Source organism: Mobula birostris, chromosome 18 (assembly GCF_030028105.1).
Source record: "Mobula birostris isolate sMobBir1 chromosome 18, sMobBir1.hap1, whole genome shotgun sequence".
NCBI classification, from domain to species: domain Eukaryota; kingdom Metazoa; phylum Chordata; class Chondrichthyes; order Myliobatiformes; family Myliobatidae; genus Mobula; species Mobula birostris.
This window is the reverse complement of record NC_092387.1, coordinates 34,766,214-34,791,787: the sequence shown is the minus strand read 5'-3', so window position 1 is coordinate 34,791,787 and position 25,574 is coordinate 34,766,214. Positions and strand designations below refer to the sequence as shown.

General features: G+C 42.7%; 1 protein-coding gene across 1 annotated transcript in view; it reads right to left on the bottom strand.

Moving 5' to 3' along the window:
- Positions 1 to 2,193: 2,193 nt before the first annotated feature.
- Positions 2,194 to 25,574, bottom strand: part of LOC140211825 (S-adenosylmethionine synthase-like) — a 38,323-nt gene continuing 14,942 nt past the window's right edge. Inside the window, exons 5-9 of the mRNA XM_072281994.1 lie at positions 20,291 to 20,434; positions 19,937 to 20,155; positions 15,093 to 15,275; positions 10,701 to 10,834; positions 2,194 to 2,948 (exon numbers count right to left, since the gene is read on the bottom strand). Coding sequence (XP_072138095.1) covers positions 2,846 to 2,948; positions 10,701 to 10,834; positions 15,093 to 15,275; positions 19,937 to 20,155; positions 20,291 to 20,434 — 783 coding nt within the window. The 3' untranslated portion in view covers positions 2,194 to 2,845. The remainder of the gene's footprint in view (positions 2,949 to 10,700; positions 10,835 to 15,092; positions 15,276 to 19,936; positions 20,156 to 20,290; positions 20,435 to 25,574) is intronic.

The window sequence follows — 25,574 nt, the reverse complement described above, 5'->3', positions numbered from 1 at the left end:
TATAGAAATGAGGCAAAGTGGCAACAACTTCATGGACCCTATACAGATTACAGAGGAAGAGGAGTTTGCTGTCCTGAGGCAAATTAGAGTGAATAAATCCCTTGGTCCTGTCAAAATGTTCCCTCAGACCATGCAGGAGGGAAGTACAGAAATTGCCTGGGCCCTTTCAGAGAAATTAAAACCATCTTTGGTGACAGGTGAGGTACCAGACTATTGGAAGATAGCCAAAGTTGTTCTGCTGTTCAAGAAAGGCTTTGAAAATAAAACAGGATTTTGCAGACTGGTGAGCCTGATATCAGTAGTGGGGAAGTTATGGGAAGGTATTGCAAGGAACTGGATATCTAAGTATTTGGATAGACATGGACTGATTGAGGATAGTCAGTATGGCTTCATGTGTGATAGGTCATCTCTAACCAATCTTCCTTTTTCACTTTTTGAAAAAAAATTTTTTCAAGGAAGTTACCAGAAGGTGGATGAAGGCAATGCAGTGGATGTTGTCTTCTTGGACTTTAGCAAGGCATTTGACAAGGCCCCAGGTGGGAGGTTGGTCAGGAAGGTTCAATCGCTCAGCATTCAAGATGAAGTAGCAAATTGGATTAGACATTGGCTTTGTGCAAGAAGCCAGAGAGTGGTAGTAGATGGCTGCCTCTCTGACTGGCGGCTTGTGACTAATGGAGTGCCGTAGAGGTCAGTGCTGGGTCATTTGCTGTTTGTCATCTATGTCAATGATCTGGATGATAGTGTGGTTAACTAGATCACCAAATTTGCAGATGTCACTAAGATTGGGGGTGCAAGGAAGACTATCTATCAAGACTTGCAGCGGGATCTAGACCAGCTGGAAAAATGGGCTGAAAAATCACCATTGGAATTTAATGCAGACAAGTGCGAGGTGTTGCACTTCGGTCATACCAACCAGGATAGGTCTTACACAGTGAACGGTAGGGCATTGGGGAGTGTGGTAGAAAAAAAGGTCCATAATCCATTATAGGTGGATAGATAGGGTGAAAGCTTTTGGCATATTAGCCTTCGTAAATCAAATTATTGCGTACAGGGGATGGGATGTTATGTTGAAGTTGCGTAAGACATTGGTGAGGCCTAATTTGGAGTACTGTGCACAGTTCTGGTCACCTACCTACAGGAAAGATGTAAATAAGATTGAAAGAGTACAGAGAAAATTTACAAGGATGTTGTTGGGTATGAAGGTCCTGTGTTATAAGGAAAGACTGAAGAGGTTAGGACTTTATCCTTAGAATGTAGAAGATTGATATGAGGATTTGATAGTGGTATACAAAATTATAAGGGACTCAGATTGGATAAATGCAAGCAGGCTTTTCCACTGTGGTTTGGTGGGACTACAACCAGAGGTCATGGGTTAAGAGTGAAAGGGGAACATGAAGGGAAACTTCTTCACTCGGAGGGCTGTGAGTGTGTGCAATGAGCTGGCAGCACAAGTGGTGGATGAAAGCTTGATTTCAACACTTAAGAGAAGTACACGGATGGTAGGGGTATGTTGAGCTATGGTCCCTATGCAGGTTGATGGGAGTAGGTAGCTTAAATGGTTTGGCATGGACTAGATGGGCCAGAGGGCCTGTTCCTTCCGGTGCTGTACTTTTCTATGACCATGACTCAAGGAAAGATTGGAGAAAACAATAGGAGGTAAAAAAATTATAAGATTCAGGGTTTTTTTTGGTGTATACCAGGTCTACCATGAAAGAAATTGCATTTATATAGCACCTATCATATCTATAGAACATCCAAAAGTGCTTTAAAGCCAAATAAATACTTTTGAAATGTAGTTATCATAGTATTGGAAAGAATCCACAGCACGCAGCACAGCAAGTTCCCATATATGACAAAGTGTTTAAGACCAGATAAACTACTTGTAGGGCTTTGATTGAGGAATACGTACTGGCCAAGGTCCAATATGCCTTTGGAATTCACCTGTGAGCAGACTTCATATCAGCATCTCATACGAAAGAAATACCTGTAGCCATGTAGCCCTCGTCTCTGGCTGTATGAGACTCCTCCAGTATGCAGAGGCATTTATATTTTTGTGTTGAAGTCACTGGAATGATTTGGAGATAAGACTAGCACCAGATCACTGAACAACAGCCTCCTCTTAATCTGCTCTTTCCTCATAAGAGCAAAGTGAGGTGTTATGTCAGAACCCATTTGGATTCAGGGACTGAACCATTCATTTTTAAGCTTTATATCAGATTATATTTTGTTGAAATAAAATTACTTGTATTAAGTGAAGCAGGTACACCTTGCATCATTGACTTATTTTTCAGTGTGCACCCATGTCATGTAGAATGCAAATTATCCCCTTTGAAGTAGAGGAGGTAGGAGAACAGAACAGAGAAAACAAACTGACTGAACTGCTCTTCACCACAATGCTTCAGAAAATCTAAGCAGACAATTAATACCCTATATTTTGCTCTTTTGTGGCCCAGTTTGCAGTGGTCTTTGTTACCAAGACAGTAAGCATGATTTGGGAACAAATAAAAGTCAAGCAAATCTTGTCATTCGGCTGAGAGCTTCCTCCATTACAGTGGAAGATGTAATTCCTTTAAATGAAAATATTTTATCTCCACTGCCAAGACATGAATCAAGTGCCAGACTTTGGATGGAGGCTCCCAGGGAAGGAGAAGCAATGCTTTTCACTGTGAACCTACTTACAACTTCCTACTAATGTAATATGTTTCTGTGGTTGGTCCCATCTGTAGTGAAGAATCTGGACCTAGCTCATGTAACTACTGGTAACGGACAGTTTGAAATGGAACCCCAGGGCAAGGAGCCCCTCGTGCATTCGTTGGTTGCTGTAAGCAACAGTAGGTCGGTGCAGTTAGTAGATCAGCTTCTTGGCCACTTCCCAGGGGAATTCATTCCTGCCAAAATGTCCATAGCAGGCAGTTTTTTGGTAGATTGGTTGCTTCAAGTTTAGGTCCCTAGAAGAGGAAACATTTTTTTACTGTTACAAGGTAGACAGGATGAATAAGGAGAAAGGCATAACTGTGATCAATAACCTTGTCTTTTTCATGGTGTGGCTTGAAACCATGTTCTTAATGAATCCATTCCTTCCTGTTTTCTATCCTATTAGATCATTTCTTACGGTTGCTCTTGACTTTTCAGTCTTCTAACCCTTGGCAATTAGCCTCAAATATTTTTTTGAGAACCACATTGTCATACATGTAATTATGCAACATCACTGCATGATGTACTTATTCATCTGGGTATTATTTTGTGAAGTCTGAGCCTTAAATAAGCCAAGAGCAAATTTAGAGCTCGCTGTGTCCCCCTTGAGTTTCTCGACATGTTAGTCTGTACATTTGGAGGTCTCTGTCTCTCACCTCTCCCACCATGCATGTTACTCTACACATTATGTGCTCTCTGTATTCCCATTGCATTACTCTGCATGCTATTCTGTACATTTGAAGATCTCTGTGTATTCCCATGTTATTCTGCATGTCTCTCTTCATAATTAGAGCTGTTTGTGTTTCCTGTATTGCTTTGCACATTACTCTGTACCTTTCAAGCTCTCTGTGTTATCCTGTATCTTACCCTACACCTATGGATTTCTCTGTGATCCCTCCAGTATTATCCTTCCCCTTAATGCAATAGGAAGCCCCAGAGACAAAAAACACCACATCTGCAACATTGATGGTCTGGAAGGAAACTGAAGCTGCCTGAAGCAACAAACAAGGCAATAATCAGAATCAGTATCAAGTTTAGTATCACAGGCCTATGTCGTGAAATATATTGTTTTTCAGTAGCGGTATATTGCAATACATAATAATAAAAAAACTATAAATTAGAATAAGAATATGTAAAAATTAAATTAAATAAATAGTGCAAGAAGAGAGCAAGGAAAGAGAGAGGAAAACAGTGAGGTAGTGTTCATGAGTTCATTGTCCATTCAGAAATCTGATGGCGGAGAGGAAGAAGCCTTTCCTGAAACAAAGAGCGTGTTTGCAGGCTCCTGTACCTCCTCCTTGATGGTAGCAATGAGAAGAGGACATGTCCTGGGTAATGGGGTCCACAATGATGGATGCTGCCTTTTAGAGACTTTTCCTTTTGAAGGTGTCTTTGATGCTGGAAGGGCCAGTGCCCTTGATGGAGATGGCTGAGTTTACAACTTTCTGAAGTTTTTTCCCATCATGCCATTGACATCCTGCCAACCATGGCCCCACCATACCAGATGGTGATGTAACCAGTCAGAATGTTCTCCATGGTACTTCTGTAGAGGTTTGTGGATCTTTGGTGACATACTAAGTCTCTTCAAACTCCTAATGAACTATAGCCATTGTCGTTCCTTCTTTGTAACTGCATCAATATGTTGGGCCCAAGATAAATCTTCAGAGATGTTGATACCCTGGAACTTGAAACTGCTGATCGCTTGATGAGAACTAGCGTGTGTTTCCTTGACTTCCAATCCTGAAATTCACAATCAATTCCTTGGTTTTACTGACGTTGATTGCAACGTTGCTGTTGCGACACCACTCAATCAGCTGATCAATCTTGTTCCTGTACGCCTCCTCGTTACCATCTAACATTTTGCCAACAATTGGCAAATTTACACAGTCGAGCAGTGTACTGAACAGCATCCTGTAGGTGCGCCATTGCTGATTGTCCACAAGGAGGAGATGTTATTTCCAATCCACATTGACTGTGGTCTCTGGGTGAGGAAATCAAGAATCCAGTTGCAGAAGGAGGTACAGAGGCCCATATTTTGGAGTATGTTGATTAGAACTGATGGTATGATTGTCTTGAATGCTGAGCTATAAGCTGTAATAGCAGCCTGATGTAGGTATTGCTATAGTCCAGGAGGTCCAAGGCCGAGTGGAGAGACAGTGAGATTGCATCTGTTGTAGACCTATTGTAGCGATAGGCAAACTGCAGTGGGTCCAGGACCTCCAGTCATGATCAAGCTCTCAAAGCACTTCATCACAGTGGATGTGAGCACAGCATTAAGATGCTGCCCTTAGGTGGTGATCGAACGGTTTAAAAATCCACAGTTACTCCCAGCGTCTTCAATGCCAGACTTGAAGTGACAGGATTTGAAATCTGAGATGAGAAGAACATGAGGACTCAGGGAGAAGCCTTGTATCTGTTGCTCAGGGAGAAGCCTCATGCCTATTACTCAGGGAGAAGCCTCGTGCCTGTTACTCGGGGAGAAGCCTTGTGCCTGTTACTCGGGGAGAAGCCTCGTGCCTATTATGCAGGGAGAAGCTTTTGACCTATTACTCGGGGAGAAGCCTTATACCTGTTGCTAGAACATAGAACATAGAACATAGAAAACCTACAGCACAATACAGGTCCTTCGGCCCATAACCATGTGCCAAACATGTCCTTACTTTAGAAATTATCTAGGGTTACCCATAACCCTCTGCTTTTTTGAGCTCCATGTACTTATCCAGGGGTCTCTTAAAAGTCCCTATCATATCCTCGTCAACCACCGTCACCGGCAGCCCATTCCACGCACTCAGTACTCTTTGCGTAAAAAACTTTCCCCTGACATCTCCTCTGTACCTACTTAAAACTGTGCCCTCTCGTGTTAGCCATTTCAGCCCTGGGAAAAAAGCCTCTGACTATCCACACAATCAAAGCCTCTCATCACCTTATACACCTCTATCAGGTCACCTCTCATCCTCCAAGGAGAAAAGGCTGAGTTCATTCAACCTATTCTCATAAGGCATGCTCCCCAATCCAGGCAACATCCCTGTAAATCTCCTCTATACCTTTACTATAGTTTCCACATCCTTCCTGTAGTGAGGCAACCAGAACTGAGCACAGTACTCCAAGTGGGGTCTGACCAGGGTCCTATATAGCTGCAACATTACCTCTCGGCTCCTAAACTCAATCCCACAGTTAATGAAGGCCAATGCACCGTACGCCTTCTTAACCACAGAGTCAGCCTGTGCAACAGGTTTGAGTGTCTTATGGACTCTGACCCCAAGATCCCTTTGATCCTCCACACTGCCAAGAGTTTTACCATTAATACTATATTCTGTCTTTGTATTTGACCTACCAAAATGAACCACCTCATACTTATCTGGGTTACCACTTCTCTGCCTAGTTTTGCATCCTATCAATGTCCCACTGTAACCTTTGACAGCCCTCCACATTATCCACAACACCCCCAACCTTTGTGTCATCAACAAATTTTCTAACCCATCCCTCCATTTCCTCATCCAGGTCATTTATAAAAATCATGAAGAGTAAGGGCCCCAGAACAGATTCCTGAGGCACACCACTGGTCACCGACCTCCATGCAGAATATGACCTGTCTACAACCACTCTACCTTCTGTGGGCAAACCAGTTCTGGATCCACAAAGCAATGTCCCCTTGGATCCCATGCTGCCTTACTTTCTCAATAAGCCTTGCATGGGGTACCTTATCAAATGCCTTGCTGAAATCCATATACACTACATCTACTGCTCTACCTTCATCAATGTGTTTAGTCACATCCTCAGAAAATTCAATCAGGCTTGTAAGGCATGACCTGCCCCTGCCCTTGACAAAGCCATGCTGACTATTCCTAATCATATTATGTCTCTCCAAATATTCATAAATCCTGCCTCTCAGGAGAAGCCTCGTGCCTGTTACTCGGGGAGAAGCCTCGTGCCTGTTACTCTGGGAGAAGCCTCGTGCCTGTTACTCGGGGAGAAGCCTCGTGCCTGTTACTCTGGGAGAAGCCTCGTGCCTGTTACTCGGGGAGAAGCCTCATGCCTGTTACTCTGGGAGAAGCCTCGTGCCTGTTACTCGGGGAGAAGCCTCGTGCCTGTTACTCGGGGAGGAGGTTCGTGCCTGTTACAGTGGGAGGGTTGCAAGATAACTTCTGACACGCTGACTATACCCAGAGCCTTGCTGTCTATGAGTGTGTGAGGCTTTTGGAACTTAAGTGGGTGAAGGCGTTCTTCAAGGTAAACAATGTTATTGATTAGCGGGAAGGGTGACAATTTGCCTGCTCAGAACACTAGCATACAGGGGTGTGAGAGATGAGTGGTAACCCAGTCTGCTCACTGAGTGGAGCTCTGACATGTTTGGCACTGTGGTAGATTTCCCAGAGCCATACCCATAAACGAGATGATGGAGAGATTAGAGAATCACTTTAATGCATCAACCTCAGAAATCATCAAAGGCCATAAATTCAAAACCAGAAGCCATATCCAGCCAAAATCAGAGTCAGAATCAGAATCTGGTTTTATTAACACTGACATACATAGAGAAATCTTGTTGCTTCTCGATATCCACACTGGCATTAAGGGAGACAAAGCCCACGTTTACATTCAAACAAACACCAGCGCTGTTATTGAGATCTAAGTCTATAATCTATGCCATGAAACTTAAGTCTAGCAAGGGATGAAAAACTTGAAGGACACCTCCCTCAAGGGGAACTATGGATGACAACAACACTTATTGCTGGTGTCACTAGGTCTGTATCCTGAGCGGACAAGGACCGGTGACTTTCACAAGTCAAACCTTGAAAATGCCCAATTAAACGTGGAGAAAGAAAGCCAATCTCATATTCATCCTGCTGACTTATAGTGGGGGTATTCATCCAGAATATTTTAGGCCACCGTGGACAAGGTATTAACTAGACTTCAACACTGCCTATAACTTCTTGATTACAGCAGCTGGAGAAGGATGTAAGAGCAGAATACTTGGCTCCAGAAGGGGAAGGGATCTGTTGTGCAGGAAGGGGTGGTTTCCTTGGTGCTGAGGGTGGGCATAAGAAGTCTACAGCTGGATAAGGGGAGGGCTCAAGATTAAGCTGCCTTCACTGGACCTTGCAGTTAAAAGTGATGTAGCTTCATTCTCATTCTGATATGGTGCTCCATGGCCGCCTCTACTCTCACGATGAGGCCATATCTCATTTTCCGTCCGGGTAGCTTCCAACCTGACAGCATGAACATCGATTTCTCTAACTTCTGCCAATTTCTTCCTCTCCCCTTTTTCTCTTTTTAAATTCCCCAGTTTGGCTCACCTCTTACCCCTTCTCTTCTCCTCACCTCCTTCAGATGCCCCTCCTCCTCCTTTTTTCCATGATCTACTCTCCTCTCCTTTCACATTCCTTCTTCTTCAGCCCTTTACCTCTTCCATGTATCACCTCTCAGCTTCTTCCTTCATCCCCTCCATCCCATCCAGCCATCCACCTTTCCCCTCACCTGGGTTCCATATATCACCTGCCAGCTTGTGCTCCTCCCCCCCACCACACCTTCTTACTTTGGCTTATTTCCCCTTTCTTTCCCATCCTAATGAAGGGTCTCAGCCCAAAACATCAACTATTTATTCCTCTCCATGGAGGCTGCCTGACCTGCTGAGCTCTTCTAGCATCTTGTGTGCGTTCCTCACGATGCCCAGCATCTGCAGAATCTCCTGTGATATGGGCCGTGATTGTGGCATGAATCTTAACTCCTTTTTGAGTTTTACTCTGATATGTCTATGTCCTGTTTAGCGGCCCTCCCAAACATTATCACCTCACAAGTGATCTCCTATCTAATTGTCATTCTGAACAATTCTCAAAGTCCCTTATGGTTCTTTTCAATGTTAACTGCTCGCTAACTTTTTTACAGCTGCAAATTTCATTATGGTGCTTCTCTCATCCAAATCCAGATCACCTCCGCATATTAAGCAGGGATCCTTAATCCAATGGGTGGATAAAAAGTTTTATATCTTAGACAGTCTGAGTATATTATGGCCCTGGTCCTCCAATCAAACTTATTGTGATGTATATCCTACAATAAACACACTGGCTTTGTCTAGACCTAGTAGGAATTGGGAGTGTAGGAGATGTGGGTCGGCTAAATAGACTTTAAGCCATGAATCTGGCATTGACTTGGTGTAAAGCCTCTGCCGGTTATTCACCACAGTAAGACTTTGGACATGTTTTGTTCTAAAGGATTCGCAGCTGGCTTCACAGTCATTATGATTTTAACAGTATGAAGACCACATCTGGAACCTGGACGTCAGTTGCTTTCATCAAGGAAGGAAGAGTTGCCATGGTGGATTTTCACCACTGGGTGGAACATAACTTGAGTTTAGTTAAAGTCTGTCCAGAGCCTTGGCTGTTGCTTATTCCGGTTTCTGTGGCGTGAAGCGACTGAGAGAACGAGACTCCCTCCCCCCCCCCCCCCAGATAGGATGCCAGTCTATCGCGAGGTTAACCCCCAGCATTTGCCGGTACCCATTTTCAGCTGGCTGGACTGGAGCAGTGTGTGGTTAAGTGCCTTTCTCAAAGAGACAACACGCTGCCTTGGCCGAGACTCCAACCCACGACCTTCAGATCGTGAGCCCAACGCCCTAACCACTTGGCCATGCGCCACATAACTTGAACCTGCTGAAAATCCAGACCCTTACACCATGATGGAGGAGCTTGGTGTTAAGTCGAAAGTAACAAAAGCTAAGAAATAATGGAATATAGAGTTACAGACCACCAATCCAATATTTTTGACAGAAATATTACTGGTAAGTGGATATAGTACATAAATACACAAGGCAATGGGATAAACACAAGAAATTCTGCAGATGCTAGTAATCCGAAGCAACGCATACAAAATGATGGAGGAACTCAGCAGATCATGCAGCATCCATGGAAATAAACAGTTGATGTTTTGGGTCAGGACTCTTCAGGACAATAGGAGCAGGGTTAGATTACTCATTTCACAGGCCATTCAATATGTTCGTCTGATCTATGCTTGCTTCAGCTCCTGTTCTGTGCCAGTTCCCCACATACCACAATTCCTTGATCCTTGAAATATTTATCTATGTCTACCTTAAAAAATCTAATAATCCACCATCCTCAAGAGCTGACACTACCCTCTGAGAGAAGATCAAAAGGAAAATGAGGAGATTTCTTTCTGTTATATGAAGCTAATCATCTGTCCCTTCTTTGTGCATTAACATTCTCTATTCATTAGAAGCAGCCCTATAATGTTCCAGGCTGGAAACAATATGTGATGTTTCTTGCTGGATTTTATGCTCTGGGGAACTGCAGACAAACAATTGAGAGTTTTTACAGGGATTGGTGCTTAAAAATACTCTGGCTAGGAATAAAGACAGTTTCCCATTCCAGACAATTTATGTTTGTTCATGGTGTTAGAATTGCTCCAGGATTGTCTTAGTGTCTGCAGAAATTGACTAGTTTTCACTCTTTTGGGTAACAAAAGAGAAGTGATACTAGAAAAAATCAAATCACAGAGAAAACACCTTCTGGTCACTCGTCTGTATATTTATAACAAAAGTTACTCAGCTGTGCAAAAAATAAAGTCACTGGAGCTGTAAAGAATGAGCTTCATCCTTTGAACAGTTTTGTCCGCTAGTTATAAATGTGTGGAGATAGGAGGGTGGGGGAGTGAAAGTTTCTTGACTTTTGGGTGGTGGGAAGCCTCATGTTTAAGCTCCCAGGTGTACCCTGAAGTGGAGCTGGAACCCCTTGTTTATCAGCTGATAGGGAAGATGTCACGGTATAATGGCATACTCATCTTAAACTGGGTGCAGGAGCATTATCCTGTGGCTGATTTTGCAGGAACTGACAGGACTGGAAGTGAATGTACCACTCTTGCTATTCGCCCCCTTGCAAACAACCTGTCAGGTGATGGCAACGTTTACACCATGAATGGTGTGCATGGCTCAGACAGACGTGTGCCAATCCCCCACCGCTGCAGCCCTACAACAAACTGAAACAAGTTCATTTTACCTGACAATCACACCGGGTCGAAGGTCAAAGTTCTTCATCACAACCTCCATCAGAGCTTTGTCCCCCATCTGAGAAGTTCCATAGGAAAAGATGGAGATGGAGAGTGGCTCAGCAACACCAATGGCATAGGAAACCTGGAGGATACAGCAGGAGGAGGCTTCAGTGCATCGCCGGTTATATTATGGTTGAATGCATACCTTATGGATAAAGCAATGGTTGCCAGCTCAGAGTCTCAAAATCACTGCCAACCACAATCACGTTCACTCATGCCTAGACTTACACAGAAGTTCAAATAATTGAATACATCTACCCTAACACAATCACTTACTCTTTGGCTCATACTCACTCACAGAGTTACTATTGACAGTGACACATAGAGGGTAATATTCACTCACAATCACACAAACAAAAGTAGCTGAGTTGGTGGAAGTCCTATCAACCCTTATGTAAGTCAGCCGCCAACCAGTTTTGGGTTAGATCACTCTCCACCTTTGTTAGATCCAGGCATTCCCAACCCGATGTCTCCATGGCAGCATCATCCACGGGAGGTTTTGGAAAAGGTCCATCTGTCTTCATCAGATCATAGACTGCGCAATGGATGCATCCTGACAAAGGCAGCAGGCTCTTCACATACCATGTTAAATAGTTCAGACACAGAATTCTTCATTGTATCAGAAGGTGGGGGCACCATTTGTAAATTGACACTAAAGTTATAAACCACTGTATGGTCATATATCTCAAAGATAGCTAATTATATTGAGAATAAAACGGGATGATCTTTCTTTGGACTGAGATAGGAATGTGTGAATCACCATGATCCCATTTCTTTATGCAGCCTGTTGGGGCTTACACCAGCTACCGTCCAGGCTTAGCAATGTGAGGTATTGTTCCAAAGGCAAGCAGGTCTGGGATGATTGGAGACCTGTCTCTGTGCTCTGTGGCACAAACTGAGCACACACACACACACACACACACACACACACACACACACACACACACACTGCCTACTTTATTAGGTATATCTGTGCACCTGTTTGTTAATGCAAATATCTATTCAACCAGTCACATGGCAGCAACTCAATGCATAGAAGCATGCAGACATGGTCAAGGGGTTCAGTTGTTGTTCAGACCAAACTTCAGAATGGGGTGGAAATTTAATCGCAGTGACTTTGCTGAGGAATGATTTTTGGTGCTAGACAGGGTGGTTTGAGTATCTCAGAAACTACTGATCACAACAGTTTCTAAAGTTTACAGAAAATGGTGTCAGAAAGCAAAAAAAAACAATCCAGTGAGTTGCAGTTCTGTGTCTGGAAATGTATCGCTAATGAGAGAGGTCAGAGGAGAATGGTCAGACTGGTTCAGACGGACAGGCAGGCAACAGTAACAATAAGAACCATGTATTATTTCTGCAGAAGAGCATCTCTAAACACGCAACCTGTCAAACTCTGAAGTGGATGGGCTACAGCAGCAGAAGATCAGGAACATACATTTAGTGGCCTCTAAGTGTTGAAGCACACTCTAAAAAACACACAGATATAAACACGTTTCAAACACATGCACGCACGTATACACGCACACATACACGCGCACACACACACACACACACACACACACACACACATATATATATTATTTGGTCCTGTTAAGTGCCCCTTAATTGTAGGTGAATGATAAAATCTGAGAGGAATTGACGGGAATGTGATCAAAATGAAATGGGATCAGTGTAGGATTAGTGTTAATGACTGTATGATGGTTGGTGTGGACTCAGAGCATGTTTTATGCTGTGAATTTTCCTTTGATCTAATATAATCTTTAACTTCTTTAGACACAATGAGAGCATGCAAACCCCACAAAGAGAGATTCAGATGTTGGATAGAAATCTTCAGATGTGAGGCAACAGCACCGTCTCTTGCATCATCCTGATCTTGAGCCGCTGAGCTGGGTGAATTGTAGGCTGTGAGAATTGTGTTTGCCTTATTTCAAATTTTTAAAAAAATCAGCTATTTGCTTATCTGTCTCTTGGCACCTTTCACTTTGACCTTGGAATTTGACTGTGCCAATATACTTTTGTTTGTTGCAAAGTTGATAACAAGTAAATTTGCTGCATATTGTGGATGTCACATGGAAAATAAACCACTTAATAGACCCACCTCGGTTAGGCTTCTTAAATTCAGTAGCTATACTGGATTATAAGTGGATCTTAATGATTCAGAATTCTGCTGATCAGCAGAAAGTGTTACACTCTTTTGTAACTGCATTTCACTCACTGCGATTCAGGGAGCACAGCCTGACTATTGAAATATTAATCCAAATGAATGTGGCTTCATAGGTTCAAAAAGGGGATGTTAGACAAACACCACCAAACACAGTCTGTCTGGAAAATCTTATTGGGAAAGAGCTCACATGATACACACATCTTTACACAAACAATTTTACTCTCACTCATGCATACAGAAACACACACGCTTGCACACTAATTTTCACATTCATACAATCGCGTATACTTGTACACAGTCAAATGTACACACACACACACACACACACACACACACACACACACACACACACACACACACACACGCACACACGCACAAAACGCTCATCCTCTGCAAGATTTCCTTCATTCCAGTCTGCACCCTCCTCCAGTCCCAATAGCTGGGCCTAACCAGACTACTCAACCCCCTAACTCACCTGACCTTGTTGTTCCTTTCCACGCTTTGTGGCGCATCACGTGGCATTTTTGCCACTTCTGTAGCATTTGACTGTTTTTTACGCGGCTGAGTTGCTAGCTCAAGGTTCACCCCAGCATGGATGGGAAGCATGCAAGGAGCCTGCCAGATTCAAACTTGGGACCATTTGCCTCGAAATCTGGTGCTGATGCCACCTCACCACTGGCCGGTATACCTGACGTCTTGAATGACTATTTTGTGTTTGTCTTTACAGTGGAGGACTCATCTGACAAGCCAAAGGGATACAAGGGAAAGTGTAGACCTCGGTACAATCGCTGTCATAAAGAGGTAGTGATGAGCAAACTTGGGGACATAAAGGTAGACAGATCCCCTGGTCCTGATGGGATGCACCATAGGGTACTGAAAGTTATGGCATACTGATAATTCTCTGGAATTTGGGCAGGTGCTGGCAGATTGGAAGACAGCGAATGGCACACCGTTGTTTAAAAGGGATGTATGCAAAAGGTGGGTAACTCTAGGCCAGTTAGCTTAACATCTGTAGTCTGGAAAATGCTTGAAGTTATCATTCAGGGAGAAATAGAGAGACATCTGATTCAAAGTGGTTCCATTAGCCAGATACTGCATGGATTAATGAAGAGCAGGGCCTGTTTGACAAACTTACCTGAGTACTTTGAGAATATAATCAGTGCAGTGGATAAAGTGGAACAGGTGGATATTGTATAATTAGATTTCAAGAAAGGCTTTTGATAAGGTACTGTAGTACTGTATATTTAAGACACAGCTAGATAGGTTTTAGCATTGCAGAGGAATTAAGGGAAGTAAGGATTATGGGAAAAAGGCAGGTAGGTGGTGCAGAGTCCATGACCAGATCAGCCATGATATTATCAAGTGATGTAGCAGGCTCGACACGCCAGATGGCCAACTCCTGCTCTTATTTCCTGCTTCTTACATTCTTATGTCAGCAGATCAGAGTTTCCCGGTGGACTGTGAGGGTGGTGGGGGGCGGGGGGAGATGTGGAGTGCACTTACCGGTGAAGCTGGCTCACCTTACCTGGACACCACCATCTCCTGGCCTGAAGCCCACTGGGTCCCTGTTTACTACACTGTTTTCTGCATTTCCTTTAACTTCACGAGCCAGTGGCACTCTGAGCTTCTGCTAATAGTGTAGCATGGCCATATCACCCATGTCCCGTTCAGAACAACCCACGTGCTTTGAGGCTGGTCAAATGCAGAGAGCCTTGAAGTTGGGTCTCAAAAGAGTTCATTAGCAAGGAGCTATTTACACAGCTTGGAACACTGCGATTAAGCTGGGCTGTAAATCAAAAAGCAGAGAAATGGGCCGGATGAGATTGCTTGATTCGGAGCTGACATTGAATCAATGTGCCACTTGTCCTTATCCCAAGCTGTAAGGATCCTATAATTTTGTCCCACTTTATAGTTAGTATGAAGCAGTGTTATTCAAACTCCATGTTCAAACCAGCCTAAGTTTCTTTCCTAAAATAAGCACCGGCCCAGAAATGGCTGTATTGATATTAATGCATGGATGCTTACCACAGTGGTGATGCTTTACTGCACTGGTTAAATGGAAGCTTTAATCCATTTCAGTAAAACTGGAGAATTCTGCCATTAAAGGGCAGTCGCTACAGGGCACATAGAAACCCGAAGCATCTAATGTGAAACCTCGAAGCAACAAAGCCCTCACCTGCACCAGGACACGTCTGCACAGGCCAGCTTTCACCAGGGACTTGGCTACCCAACGAGCTGCATAAGCAGCTGATCGATCAACCTTCGTGTAGTCCTTGCCTGAGAAGGCTCCACCGCCGTGAGCTCCCCATCCCCCATATGTGTCCACAATGATCTTCCGGCCAGTGACTCCGGCATCACCCTAAACAAACCAAGCACAAGACGCAGAGTGATTGCGAACAGTATAGCTTGTGAGCGCAGATTTTTGTAAAGAACTCTTGGAGAAATTTATACTCCCTATCTGTTTGTTATTGGAGAACATACTGATAAGGCCTACCTCTAGTTTATATAAGGCGCACCTTGGGTTTATTCTGTCATACAGCTCAGATCCAGGCCATTCAGTCAGTCATCTCCGTGCTGACCTCCCCCCTCCATCTACGCGATTCCCATTTGCACACATTATGCTCATAGCGTTCTATATTTGCCTAACTGTGTTTCTCTAATGTAATGTTATATTTCATTTCCCCACCTCCTCTGGCTGTGTATTTCAGATATCAAATACCTTCGGATCCCCTTTCAAATTCCTCCCTCTCACCTTAAACACATGCCCTCTTGTTTGTGATACCCCTACCAAGGAAAGAATAATGAAATTCTGCCCTGTCCATGGCTTTCATTATTTTATACGAGAAAACAAGCCCAGCTTATCCAGTCTCTCCCCATAACTAAATCCTTAAATCCAGGCAACTTCCTAGTAAATCTCCTTTGCACTCTCTCCAGCACAACCACATCCTTCCTCTAGTATGGTGACCAGTTCTGCACACGTTACTCCAAGTGTAGTGTAACCAGTGTTCTGCAAAGTTGCCACATTATTCCTGCCAATGCCTGTAAGGAGATTGCACGTTCTGCCTGTGACAGCGTGGGTTTCTGCTGGGTGCCCAGGCTTCTTCCTGCACCCCGAAGACACACTGCTTGGTAGGTTAATTAGTCATTGTGAGCTGTCCTCTGACTAACTTGGAGGATTGCTGAGCAACTCAGTTCAGAGGGCTGGAAGGGCCTATTCCACGCTGTATCTCTGTAAATTAGTAAACAATGTCCTGATCATTTTATCCTATGCCTTGACCTATAGAGGCAAGCATGCCATATGCCTTCTTCACCATTCTATTGTCCTGTGTCGCTACTTTCACTGAACTATTGACCTGAATGCCAAGCTGGTTCTGTTCATTAACATTCCTTACAAATATTTACTGCATATGTCCTATTCCAATTTGACTCCCAAAAATACACCACTTCACCTTCATTGGGATCATATTTTGTCCAACTTTCCATTTGATCCATGTATATGCTGCTTTTGCCTCAGACCTTCCTCACTATCCACAACTGGCCAACCTTTGTATCATCCACAAACTTACTAATGATACCTCCTACATTCACATCCAAGTCATTGATATACAACAAAAAACAAGGGTTCCTGCACTGATTCCTGTGGTACAGCACGAGTCACAGACTTGAAATTAAAAAAGTGTCCTTCCACTATCACCCTCTGCTTTCTATTAACATGTTAATTATAGTCCCAATTATCCAAACAGCTGCTGCGCAGGTTGGCAGTGTTGTTAAGAAGGCGAATGGTGTGTTGGCACATTCATCAGCTGTGGGATTGAGTTCAAGAACCGTGAGGTAATGTTACGGCTAGATAAGATCTTGGTCAGACTCCACGTGGAGTACTGAGTACTGTGTTCAGTTCTGGTCACCTCGCTACAGGAAGGATATGGATACCTTAGAGAGAATGCAGAGGAAATTTGCAAGGATGTTGCCTGGATTGGAGAGCGAGAGAATAGGTTGCAAGAACTCGGCCTTTTCCCCTTGGAGCAATGGAGGATGAGAGGTGGCCTGATAGAGGTGTATAAGATGATGAGAGGCATTGATCATGTGGATAGACAGAGGCTTTTTCCCAGGGCTGAAATGGCTAACACGAGGAGGGATAGTTTTAAGATGCTTGGAAGTTGGTAGAAGCGGAATGTCAGAGGTAAGTTTTTCACACAGTGGTGGGTACGTGGAATACACTGCCAGCGAGGGTGGTACAGGTGTTTACAATACGGTCTTTTAAGAGACTCTTACATAGAGCTTAGAAAAACAGAGGGCTTTGCAGTAGGGAAATTCTAGGCAGTTTCTAGAGTAGGATACATGGTTAGCACAACATTGTGGGCCGAAGGGCCTGTAATGTGGAGTAGATTCTTATGTTTCTATGTTTCTATCCAATTCTCCTAGGATTTCATGTGCCTGAACATAGTGCAGAATCTTGTTACATGTCTTTCTAACCCACATAGACAAGGTCTACTGCCTTGCTGTAATCCTTAGTTACTTCCTCAAAAACAAATTAATTAAATTGTTGAGATAGGTTTGCCACTACATAAAACCATGCTGATTAAGACCCGTCTTACCAAATGTACATTAAACATCAGAATTTTCTCCAGTAATTTCTCTGTCATGGACATTAAGGCTCACTGTTTTGTACTTACTTGGCTTATCCCTGCTGCTCTCCTTAAATAAAGGAATGATATTAACTATCCTCCATTTTACTGGTATCTCACCAGCAGCTAATGAAGGTGCAAATATCTGTCTGGATCTGTTATTTCCTCTCATGCTTCCCATGACAATGTGGAGATTTATCAGAATTGTCAACGAGTTTAGGCTCAGCACCGATGCAAACAGGGGCTCAGTTCCAATACTCCTAGATCAAAGCGCTGCCATCGACACAATTGACCACAACGTTCTCCTAGATTGCCTTGATAACTGTTCTGGCCTCTTTGACAGTGCCCTTGAGATACAATGTACCTTTTGGTGTTGTTCAGAGAAGTTATCTTGGTCCCCTACTCTTCTCCTTATACCTGCTCCTTTTAGGGGACATCATTAAAGAGCATAAACTTCATTTAGGCAGAAGACACACAATTATACATCTCAGTTGCGCCTGCCTCAGGACTCGAACCAGCAGGTTCAAGAACAGTAACTGCCCCTCAACCATCAGGCTCTTGAACAAAAGGGGAAAACTACACTCACTTAAGCATTCTGTTCTATTGTTATTTCATGCTCATTATTTATTGCTATTTATTTGTATCTGCATTTGCACAGTTTGTTTACAGTTAACAGTTCTTGTTCTATAGATTTGCTAGGTATGCCCTCAGGAAAAAGAATCTCAGGGTTGTATGTGGTGACACGTATGTACTTTGACAATAAATTTTACTTCGAACTTTGATAACACCCTATCTTCTCTGATGTCTGGTATGGCTGCAATAAACAAATAGATGAGGAATAATTTCCTAACACTAAATGAAAATAAAACAAAAATATATTTGGTGGTCCTGAAGCCAAGAGAGATAAACTTCTTGATAAACTTGGGAACTTGGCTTCTCTTGTAAATCAGAAGTAACTAGCCTGTGTGTTATCCTTGATTCAAATTTAAATTTTAAATCCTACATATATAAAACCAGAGCAGCATTCTACACTAAAGAAATTTTGCAAAGGTATGTTCGTTTCTATCACGTAATGATGCTGATAAACTAATTCACACCTTTATATCGAATAGACTAGATATTACCGCAATACATGTTTTGCTGGCCTTCCAAAGCAATATATTGATAAATTTCAACTCATTCAGAAAGCTGCTGCTAGATTTTTAACTAAAACCAGGATATGAAAACATATCACTTCCATCATGGCTACTTTGCATTGGCTTCCTGTATCTTTTAGAATTGATTTTAAAATTTTCATACTTGTTTTTAAAGCTTTCAAAGGTCTGGGACCAGAGTGCGTCACAGAATCGCTTTTGTTTTATAATCCTGCTCGAGCTCTTGGGTCTTCTTCCTCCGGTCTCTTAAATTTAAACAATCCCCCTCAAAAGATAATTGGCAGGTCAGCTTTTTGAACTATGCTCCTGAACTGTGGAACTCAATACCAAAACTATAAGAGCCGCAGACTCAGTTGACACTTTTACATACCAGCTCAAAACTAATTTATTTAACCTATTTATTTGTCTTTTATTTTCATGTTTGCATTTTATTCAATTGTAAAGCACTTTGAAGTACATCGTTTGCATGAAAAATGCTCAATAAATTTATTATTATGAATATTATTACTATTTTTAACCCTTATGTCTATAACACCTAACATCTAAAACCTCCCCCTTCTCACTACTGACCTGCTCCATATTATAAGTGTAGCCAAGGCTTGAGGGGCATAGTTTTGAGATGTGATGTCACCGAATTATTATTTCATCTCTGTTTCCTTGATAACTACAGGCGAAAACTATTTATTTTGGACTTCACCCACCCTTGGCTCTACGAACAGATTACTCCTCTGGTCCCTAAGGGGAACCATTCTTTCCTTGGCTGCTCTCTAGCACCTGATGTACTTACGCAGTAACATTTCTAATGAAAGAGCAAGCCTGGCTGGAAGGGGAAATTGATGCAGAACAGCTGTGACTGTCACATGATCAGAGAATATGGCCTACTGCACCAGGATGTCATTACCTTTCATCAGGCCAGACACCGTTTATTCCGTTAACCTCAAAGGCAGAGAGGTTAATGACTGGATTGTAAGGTGCTGGGATCTCATTCTCCCCCACCCCACCCCAACTCCTTCTTTCCTCATGATGTCATGAATGTATCTGTTTCCAGCTTAATGTTACTGATTCTGGGCAATGGATTCCAGATCTCAGCAACTCCCTGTGCAAAATATTTCTGACAATTCCTCTTTGGGTCTTTTGCTATCTGTCCACCGAGGCTCCAAGAAGTTCCTTCTCATCTGCTCTATCCAAGTTGCAATTGATTCATCTTCCATCGGTTGCTGTAGGGTTCTCTTGCCACTGACCTGTGGTCCTCCGATCACGAACCGCCCGCTGGGCTGGAGGTGATAGATGGTGTCGTCATCCAGGTACTTGCTGGGCACCACAAAATCAATAACTTTCTCCTTTAGGGCATTGCGCATTTCCTCCAGCCCGATGTCTTCGTCGTGCTGTACAGAGATGACGATGGTGTGCACACGGGTAGGGACAACCATCCCGTTCTCCTGGCTGTACTGCACCGTCACCTGCAGGAGAAAGATGCCCACCAAGTTAGTCCTGCACTTGGCTCAGCTCCTTCTAACACCGAGTTAACTACAACCCCGCCAATCTTGTCTGCTGCCTTCAACAATGGGAAAGAAATGGGATAAAGTATAGCACACCTGGGTTTTGGAGTCAGGCCGAAGCCAGGGGAGCCCGCTGTTACGCCGCAGCTCGGCCATGCGAGCGTTGAGCTGGTGTGCGAGTATAATCGTCAGGGGCATGCACTCTTCCGTCTCGTCCGTGGCATAACCAAACATCAGGCCCTGAGAAAAGGATATAGGCACATTTAGAGAACAGAAAAAGGTCTGCTTCATCTTCCCATCCACTTCTAGCAATGACTTCACTGTATGGAGCTTAGTCAGGTCAAGGAGGCCGAGATAAAAATTTACCTTTAATTGAACGATAGTCAAGCTTCGAGAGGCACAAGTTTTAGACAATGTGTCACTGAGTTATTATAATGAACTTGTAGCACAGAAACAGGTGTTGTAATGACATACAGTATGCCATTCACACATACAGTATAACCCCTAATGAATTATGTCGATACCAAAGAATGCTTAATCAAACAATATATTTACAGTATACTCACATACTACTGAAATATTAAATACACAACATTCCTCCATGCTTAGCTATAAGCTTCAACTCATTGCTGTCTAGTCATCTGTATGGAAAGGTCAGCTACAGGGAGGATCAAGGTGGCGTTGCCAGGCCCCAGAGCCGAGCAAAGTGGCAAAACTTGATGTTTGGATGATGATTTAAGCACTGTGCCGAATCAGAACGGTTGGGTACAGGCAGAATCGAGGTGGCAGAGCCTGGGCCCCAGAGTGTCAGGAAATGACTGAACCCCATGTTCGGACGACTTGGGCACCAGGCCAGATTGAAAAGCTCAGGTAGTCGGGACCCGAGGTGAGGGACGGGCCAGTTTAGCTTGCTGCACTTCGACTTTTACTCCGCTCTACTCTGAACTATGGGTCTCGGACTCTCTTTGTGGTCTTCGGTTCAGAAAGTTATTTGCTTGCAATTATTGTTTGCATGATTTTTTAAAAAAAATTTCTGTGCACATTGGGGGATTTGACAGTCTTCTTCTTTATGGGCTCTTCAGGACTTCTTTGTTTTGTGGCTGCCTGTTGGAGACGAATGTCAAGTTTGTATAATGTATACATACATTGATATGTATACATCATACATATATGGAGAATTTCTTACTCATGTGGGATACCGTCTTTCCTGACAGGGGTGAGGGGTCACTCTGTTTGGCAGGTGAGACACGTGGCTATGAAACAATCTCAAATTCCAGGGCCTCCTCTTTGGGACTGTCAGTGGTAGCCACCTTACTTCTCTAACAATTGACTCTGCTCTTTTCAACTGATTGATATATCATCTCCAGATGACTTCAGACGCAATCTGCATTGTGTAGGAGATTGGGTCCAGTTCTGTCCTTAATCTTTCCAAGTATCCACTTTTGATCACCTCTATAATCCCTCGCCAGGACTGCTTGTCCAGGAGCGAAACATTGAACCTCTTTGTTTGAGGAGCTCTCAATTTGTCTCAGTAGTTTGTCCTGCATAGTCCTTCTGAGATTGGGTTTCAGGAAATCCAAACATAAGCACAAAGGACAACCCTGGATATCCAAGGAGGAAATTGGCGAGCTTTTGATTCAGTGTCAGTGTAGAGTGTTTTGTTGCTATTCTTCTTTAGACTCCAGATAAAACTTTCTGCCAAGCTATTTGTAGCTGGGTGATACGATACAAATGTAATATGTCTTATTCCATTCATTTTCAGCAATAACTGACACTGTTTTGCAGCTAACTGTGGTCTATTGTTACTGACTAAGTGTTCTGGAGCACTAGTCCCTGAGAAGAGGCTTCTCAACACTTCATGGAGGCTTCTCAACACTGTCGTGGAGACTATTGGGAACACTTCTGGCCACTTTCTAACTGCATCCATTGCTACGGAAAAACTTGTATTAATGAATGGTCTAGTAAAATCCACATGAATCCCTGGCCAGGGCAAAGCAAGTCATTCCCAGGGATGGAGAGGTGTTGCTGTTGGCATCTTCTGGACATGTTGGCATCCCAAACAGTGTGTGGCAAGCTGCTTGATGTGCTAATCTATCCCAGGCCACCATACAAAATTTAGAGCTAATGCTTTCATTTTGCTCACATCCAGACGACCACATATAGCTCCTCTGGCACTTTAGCTCTCAGCATAGATGGTACAATAACTCTCAACCCCTTTCGATTTGCATTAGGGTAAATATGTTATGAGGAGTGTCCTCTTTTGTAAATTTTTCAGGTATCTCATTTTCCAAGAGTAAACAGGACAACCCATCAGCATTTTCATGATTAGTTCCTCTTGAATTTGATCCTGTAATCGTATCTTCCAAGAAATAGAGCCCATTCCTTCATTTGTACTGCTGCTGTTAGTGGAACATCCTTCTGCTGTTAACACACCACCCATCTATACCAGAGGTTTAGATGCTCTAACTCTCTGGAGTATGGATAGCTGGCATAGCTCCTTTAAGGATTCAGGATTGTCCCACTAATTGGCGGTCATGTTTTGGCACCAAGGACTGAGCATTTAAGGAGCACCTGAACTGAGGTTTGGTGCTCAATTGGAAGCCTACTTGCAATTTTGTCTATGTTTGTTTCAAGCTCAATTTCTTGATTCAGTTTGAAACCATGTCTCAATCCTAGTCTCAGAGACTCCAGCATTTGGGTCCAAGCCATTCGCGTCAAGTACTCTCGTCACGTACTCTCGTCACATCTGTGGATTGAAAATGGACACCAGTGGTTGCTGATCAGTATTGATGGTAAACTATCTCCCATACAAGTACTGGTTGCAACATTTTACATCCCAAAGTACAGTCGTGGCCTTTCTACCAATCTGTGCATAATTTTTCTCTGCAGTGGTAAGGAAATGTGATGCAATGGCTATGAGGCATCAAGTCCATCACTCATAACATATGATGTCACTGCACCTATACCATAAAGCAAGTCATCACAGGCAAACTTCCCTGGATGATGTGGATCATTGTGTGTGAGTACAGTTTTTACTATCATCATTTCCTTTGTCTTTTGGAAAGCCACCTCACATTGCTTTGTCCGTTGGCATTCCTTCCTGATCTGTAGTAATGAGGTCAATGGAGTAGAGCATAGTAGCAAGATTTTCAGGAACCTGTTATAGTAATTGACACATCCTAAAAAGGACCACAACTGTGACACATTCTTTGGCCTTGGGACATCCACCACTGCTTGAATTTTCTGAGCACACTTCTTTAAAACTTGCGCATCAATGGTGTGAGGACAGTAAGTGATGATTAGTTTAAAGAATTCACAATTGTTGCATTGTGCTCTGAGCCCATAACCTTCTAATCATCTGTCTTGAGATTTTGGAGATGTTCCTTGTCATCCTTACTGCAAACAATGATGTCATCCAGGTAACATTGATGTCATCCTGGAAACACTGATGTCATCCTGGGAAGCCTTGCAGCATGTGGTCCATAGCTTTCTGCCAGAATGCAGGTTCGGATACTACTCCTAAATTAAGCCTATTATAGTGATTAAAGCCCTTTGAGTGTTTATGGTGAGAAACACTTAGGACTCCTCTTCCATCTCCATCTGTAGGTAGGCCTCAGCTATATCCACTTTGCTGAAGTGCTTCCCTCCAGAAAGGTTTGTCAAGATATACTCTGTCCTGCTCTTTGTTGACTCCATTGCAGGGGATGTGGCATGCAAATGGTGGATGGATCTCCAATCAAGTTGTAGTTGTCTTAACCAGTCATGGCCCACAATGCTGGTCCTCCTGTTTTTACCACATACAAGCCCAATGTGGCTTGTTGGTTGTTGTGTTTCATTGTTATGAAAGTCATTCCATTTTGGAGACATCTGATTTGCAACATTTTAGCGTTGACTTCTCTTACAGTTAGGAGGGCGATCTTGTTTAAATGGAATGTTGTCATTCTGCCTACTCACGCTCAATGGTTACGTGATGTTATGTCATGCTTAAATTTAGAGAAGATTCATTGTTCCATTTCTAAATCTAGCCAAGACTTTCAAACATTGTGGAGACTATTTTTGAACTATTTTCCAAACCTTTGACTTGCTGTTAAAGCACAGGTGGTGGCTAATAACATATTCCACTTTATGATAAGGATTTTTTTCCTTTTTACTTTCTTTACCAAACCACTTTGATCTTGGTAGTGGGTTTAGATTTTTTTTCTGTATAATAAAATCATTACATTTCAATATTACGATTTAATTTAATTTACATGAATATAGGGTAATGTGATTGCAAGTGTGATTCTAATATAATGTATTTGGTATTATTTTATCTTTTTTTGATTTATAATATATATCTTCTTGTACTCTATTCTTATATGTAGAAACTAATAAAAATATTGAAAGAGAAAGTCATTCCCACAGAAGTAATTATTTTCTCCTCTTCCTAGAGGAGAAAATAATTACTCTTTCTAGAGATGCTGCCTGGCCTGCTGCGTTCACCAGCAACTTTGATCTGTGTTGCTATTTTCTCCAGTGTAAGTTCTTAGTTGAATAACCGCAGGCTCCAGTTCAGTATCTTTGAAATGCTGTTCAAACTCATTTTATGTAACAACTGAAAAAGCCAAGCCATTGTCCAATTCCACATTAATTAATTTGCCATTCACTTCTGGTGTAAGCCATATTGCTTGTTTCTTGTAAGTTTTCACACAGTAGATCTTAAGACTACCTAGTCCTGTGTCACTCTCATCCTTGTCAGAATTTTCATCAACGGCATGCAGATTAGTGCTCTTTTTGAAACTGCAACTTAATGTTTTAGCTTTTTGTTGTCCCTGTGTAGTCCATTTATTTCTGTCTGCCTGATGTGCTCTTTGTATGTGTCCTACTTTGTTGCATTTTCTGCAAGTTTTGCCTTTAAACCTGAATTCGTCTGGTGTATGTGAACTCTTCTGCAACTGTAACACTATTTGTTTGGTCAGGCAGGATTCTGTTTAGACATTACAATTTTGTTCATGATCACTTTTATTCCTACTGCAACTCAATTGAGCCTCTGGCTGCTGTTTCCATTAATATGGTGATTTCAACTGCTCTTTTAAGTGCGAGCTGTACTTCAGTTAAGGGCCTTTTCTGAATGCTTTCTTATAAGATTCCATTAAGTAAACGATCTCTCAGTGCATCAATTAATCCATCACTGAACTGACAATGCTCAGACATTTTTTTCAATTCGGTCACATAAGTTGAAATAGACTCCCCTTCCTTTTGATTCCACTTATGAATCCTAACACTTTCTGCAATCAACAATGGTTTTGGTTCTAAATGTTCTTGTGTTATATTCACAATATCAGCAAAGCTTATTTCTGCTGGTTTGATTGGAGCAGTCAAACTTCTAAGCAAACTGTAT